This window comes from Pterocles gutturalis, unplaced genomic scaffold (assembly GCF_000699245.1).
Source record: "Pterocles gutturalis isolate BGI_N339 unplaced genomic scaffold, ASM69924v1 scaffold7012, whole genome shotgun sequence".
Classification (NCBI taxonomy): domain Eukaryota; kingdom Metazoa; phylum Chordata; class Aves; order Pterocliformes; family Pteroclidae; genus Pterocles; species Pterocles gutturalis.
The window spans coordinates 97,109-102,146 of NW_010107873.1; the positions used below are offsets into that span (position 1 = coordinate 97,109).

The 5,038-nt window shown below is 39.5% G+C and overlaps 1 protein-coding gene across 1 annotated transcript in view; it reads right to left on the reverse strand.

Moving 5' to 3' along the window:
• The window catches only part of LDB2 (LIM domain binding 2), a 55,449-nt gene extending 50,919 nt beyond the window's left edge, over positions 1-4,530 (reverse strand). Inside the window, exons 1-2 of the mRNA XM_010072396.1 lie at positions 4,473-4,530; positions 766-938 (exon numbers count right to left, since the gene is read on the reverse strand). Of these exons, the coding sequence (XP_010070698.1) occupies positions 766-938; positions 4,473-4,530 (231 nt within the window). The remainder of the gene's footprint in view (positions 1-765; positions 939-4,472) is intronic.
• Between the last annotated feature and the right edge of the window lie 508 nt (positions 4,531-5,038).

The following is a 5,038-nucleotide window of genomic DNA, read 5'->3' on the forward strand; positions in this document are numbered from 1 at the left end:
CTTCTCCTTTTGTGCTTTTCTCCATGCAATGGTTAAAATTCATACAGATGAACAGGTGCAAGATAGAAAATCATAATTTCCTGTTAATTTATGAAAGGAGATATTTCCATTTTGAAAATAATTTTACTGGGTTTTTTTTAATATAAGAATTTTTTTGTTTAAATTTGTATTTTTCACCTTTTTGATATTTTTTAACAGATATATGGCATTCAGTTTAATTACAGGACTATAAGTGGCCAATGCATGAAGATAATTCACTATCAGTTACAAATATTGAATATTCACTAAGTGCCCGATCCAGAGCATGTTTAAATCAATTGACTCTTTCCATTGACTTCACTGCCCTTTGGACTGGCATTCTACTATATAATAACACTATTTTCCTAGAGATTTATAGTCCTTGGATCGGGTAAGTATCAAACGTAATGCATACCATCCCAAATGGTAGGTACCAGCAATGTGAAATTTCACTGTTGCTTTAAAATCAATTCCATAGAAAAGGAGATGGGCAGGTTGAATTTAAGTCTTGTACAACTGACGGTTCTGGCATTATGTGCTTCTCTTGCAATCTTTCTGGGAAAATTGCAGAGGATGCCCACAGAATTTTCCAGTCACATAATGAATATAGAAAATAGTAATTAAACAGCTTCAAGGGTTTTCACTATCAGAAATAATCTCAGTTTACCAGAAAAATATTTTTCACCCTTACACACACTGAAAAAGAAAAACAAAAACCAACATGCTTTATTGAGTCTTCCCTGTTACCTTGGTAAACATGGGTTTTCCATGCTGAGTGACCATGGTGCATTGATCACAGTCCACTGTGATGGATGAGTTGTGGTATGACTCTTTTGAGTGCTTGAGAATGTAATACAGGTCTGTTACACCTCCTTCAAAGACAGTGCTAAAATACCGAGGAATGAGGGTCCTTCCAATTGCTGTGAGGAAAATACAAAGCAGAATTCAGCAAATGCTTTAGGTTATAAAATCTCAAAACCTTTGCTAATAGAACATGAATAATTTTAAGTGCAATAAAATCAAACTTTCATTTAACGAATATAATACACGTTTTCTGTCTGCTGTGGAAACGAAGTTGTGCCTGCTCCCATTGAAATAAATGAAAATGGCTTACTCCATTCAGAGGGAGTAGGCTCATCTTATTTAATCTTTTTGCATTGATGGTGAGTTAGAGTCACTCTTGAAACCATCTGCAAGGTTTTTTATCCCAAAGTAATTATTATACAGAAAGCCACACGGTGTCAATTATGACTGAAATTTGGATATTACTTATAAATGTGTAAACACAAGTGGTGAGCATTTACAGAAATATACTTGTATGCCCAAAAAGGCAAAGAACATTTATATAGGGGGGTTGTGTACACATATATGTTTGTCTGTGTGTGGGCACATATATACCCACCCACACATACACACATGCACACAAACTCTTAATTGACTAGGAGGGGCTACTCCTGAGAAATCCATCCTGGGGATTGAAGAAGGACCTGAGAATGCAATATGACAGATGTTACACAATATATGACTACCCACAGGTCTATCTGAGATCTCTCTTTAGACCAGAAGCACTCATGTCATAGGCTAGGAAGTCTGAGCAGATGCCTGAACTAGCTTACATGCACTACTTAAACCCCAAACCATGGACTCAAGGTACTCAGGGTACCCAATTCTGCAATATTTACTCGGGCAAAACTTGCACTGAAGTCACACCTCTCACTTCAATAGCAGCTTCAGGTAAATACTACAAGGTCTAATTCCAAATATGTAATAGTAATAGTGAGCCTCTGAGTGTACTTCAGATGCACAAACTAGCAGAAGCACTGACATGAAAGGCAATTATCTCATATGAACTGATGTTTTCCATCTCCCTTTTTACAGATAAATTTGGATGCAACCACAAGCCTGGTATGACAGAACACTTCAGTTTATAATAGACCGATACTTCCATACCGAATGACTCATTGCTTTGCATACATTAATCAATCCACAGTAATTCTGAGTGATGGATACATAAAAATTGCCTCCATTTTACAGAGGGAAAACCCAAGCAAACTAAAATGTGTTTTGGAAGAATGAGATGGGAAAGTCACCATTAACAGGCAAGATTAGAGTTTATTAGTTCCTAATTCTTATTTGTCTATTAGGACACGTGGTGACTCATGCCACCCTCATTTGCTGTATAAGTTTGAGAGTAATTTCTAAAAAAATTATTCTCATATGAATTTTTCTAGCATACAAACAAAGGCTCCTGACCCTAAAAATGTATTTGCAAGTGGGTGTTTGTAAATTAAAAAGTACCGTGTTTTCACAGAATTTATGTGAAAACTGTTTCTGCTCTGTGCATTACAATGTGGAATATTGCATGTGCAATTCTAATGCACACTATATAATAAAAATATACAAATATAGGCAATTAGGACTTGTTAAAACTTTTGCTGTAGTATTAGATATTAATATAATTTAATTTTAAAAAAAGACTCTGGAAGAGGCTGACAATTCAATGAATACGTTGAACAACTATTCTATGAGTTGAGCTCCTAAAAAACCCCCACCTACTCACCATGCATGCATTAATTTTCTACAGTCTTTTAATTTAATTTAGAAAAATTGAAGTCCAGTGTATCATCATAGGACTCAACTCAGGCTTTAACTCAGATTTTTCCATGTTAGTATGATATATAGTAAAACATGAAATTTACCCATCAAGTTAATTTCTTGCTCCCCTAAGGCTAATTAGTGCAAATTAAATTTCCTGCTAATCATCCTAAGCAGCAAACGTGTGATAGGAAAATCCAGCATTCCTACTGATTGTGATAAACTTCTATTCACGTGACTTAGGCACTGCGTAAATGTCTTGAAACTATTTTCACTGCAGTTTATAGACCATTTGCAAAGTAGAATGGTCATATGGTGTTGCTTTTTGCCTTGTATTCACAGCTACAACACATTAAAGGCTAGAAATACATTAAATACTTTATTCTTATTACTTTTCCTGGTAAGCATTATCTGTGTTTGCCACAGGGATATGTTACTGTGAATAATAAAGTGGGGGACCAAAAGGATGTAGAGGAGTAGAGGTGCACATCAGATATGCTCCATGGAACCTGATTTTCAATGACAGATGCACATGCAGACCCTCTCTGTCTGTAATACTGAAAAGAGCTAATGAAAATGTCCAGCATAAATTATTATAGTTAATATTCAGCTCCAGAAGAAACACAGTGGAAGCCTATATTAATAAGCAGACCTGCCCTCGGCTCACCGTGTTACCTTGCTACAGAAGACTAGAAGCAGGTTCAAGGTTTTGGTTCTCTTCCTGACACACTCAATGACTTAAAAAGGTCTTTTCATTTCTAGGACAAACATGAAACTCTCTACAGTGGTAACAAAGCTTATTTGTGCAGGAGATAGTATTTCCAAGAACAACAAAAGGGTGTGGAACAGCTCTCACAGGGCCTAGGGATCATCACAGACTTTGTGCATTTTAAGTGCAAATAATTTTTCCTTGATTTTTTTTTCTCCTCTACAACACAATTGTGTAGATGAGTATTCAAGCACATACGTGTGCATACCCCCAGCTCTGCTGCATGCATACATACAGTCCTTTCCTAGACATATGAATATAAATGTGGCAAACGTGCTTTTCCTTCCCGTCTTGCAGGAGATGGACATGATCAGGTGCAGATGTACACGCTCCACCCATGTCTGCCACTGTGCATCTCAATGTACTACCTCCTAGGAGGACTCCAATTAATGTGAAGTCTGGATTATGGGACAACTTGATACCTGTGACCACTTCAGGATGTAGTTTAGCCATCCTTGTGCCAGTAAAATGAACTCACCTTGCAGAGCACAGAGCAAGCTGTACACTAGCTTGGTCTTGGGTTTGCAATTCCCCAGAGGCAGTCACAGACGATAATGGCAAGTGTAGTCTCAATAGCACATGATGTAATACCTTATCACACCAACAGGGCTGAACAAAGCCTTAAATGCTACTGGAAATTGGAATTTCTTTATGTTTTAGAGCTTGGCTTTTAGTCCACAGAATACACTTTTAAGGATGTATCTCTGCATGGTTTTGTAGGGCTCCTCCCTCCCACACCACACTTCCCTAAAGGAGCATCATATGGACACCCTCAGAGCCAGTGCACAGATCTTCACCACAGCAGCTCTGAGAATGAGTGTTTGCAGGAGCAGCTGGAGTTTGGGGAGACTCTTGTAATTTCCTTTCCTGGTGTTAGGGCCCTGAGAGCACCCTGAGAGCACCTCTGCTTCAGGGTTGGCCTGCCAGGTGGATTTTCTTTCTAGTTTTCAGGGGAATCCTTGTCCAGCTACTGAAAGGCTTTCTGCCTACATCCTTGTGGAGTTCTCTGCAACTGGATCTCCTTCCAGTCTTGTTGCCTACCCATCTGCCAACTGCTGTTCTTTATTCTTTCTGCAGTCTCTTTCCTCACCTGCTCCCTCAGTCTCCTTGTTCTCCTCCACCCTCACCAAAATGTCAGCTTCACACATGCTTTCTCGATGCCTTTCCTACCCAGACAGGCTGCCCCAGCTCCTTGTCCCAGGCTCCCTACCTCAGTCTAAGCCCTCCTTCTGGATCTTGATTTTGTGTTTTTTCCCCCCAGGATTCTCTCTCTGCCTTTTTCCCCTCTCTGTCTCCTAACAGCAGTTTCTTTCTCCAAAAGAACCCCATCTCTCCTTACTTCCTTCAGCTTCTTGTCCAGCCAGGCACCAGGCAAGAGGACCTCTTCCCCTATGGCCCCACCCCAGCCAAACATCTCCCCATGTTTTTCTCATTGACTTCCAACTCGTCCTTACTTAATCATCCTCCATCTTCTCCTTTTACCTCCTAGTTACTATTTCTCTCCCCTCTCCTGCATCAATGTCATCTTGCCCTGATTTATTCCCTTCTCTTTTCTTTCCTCCTCTTCCCTCTTCTTTCCTCCACATTCAGGTCAAGTGGCTTCCTTCACAGGGCCTCCTGGATCCCAGGCGCATCTGCCTGGGGTATAGGAGAAGG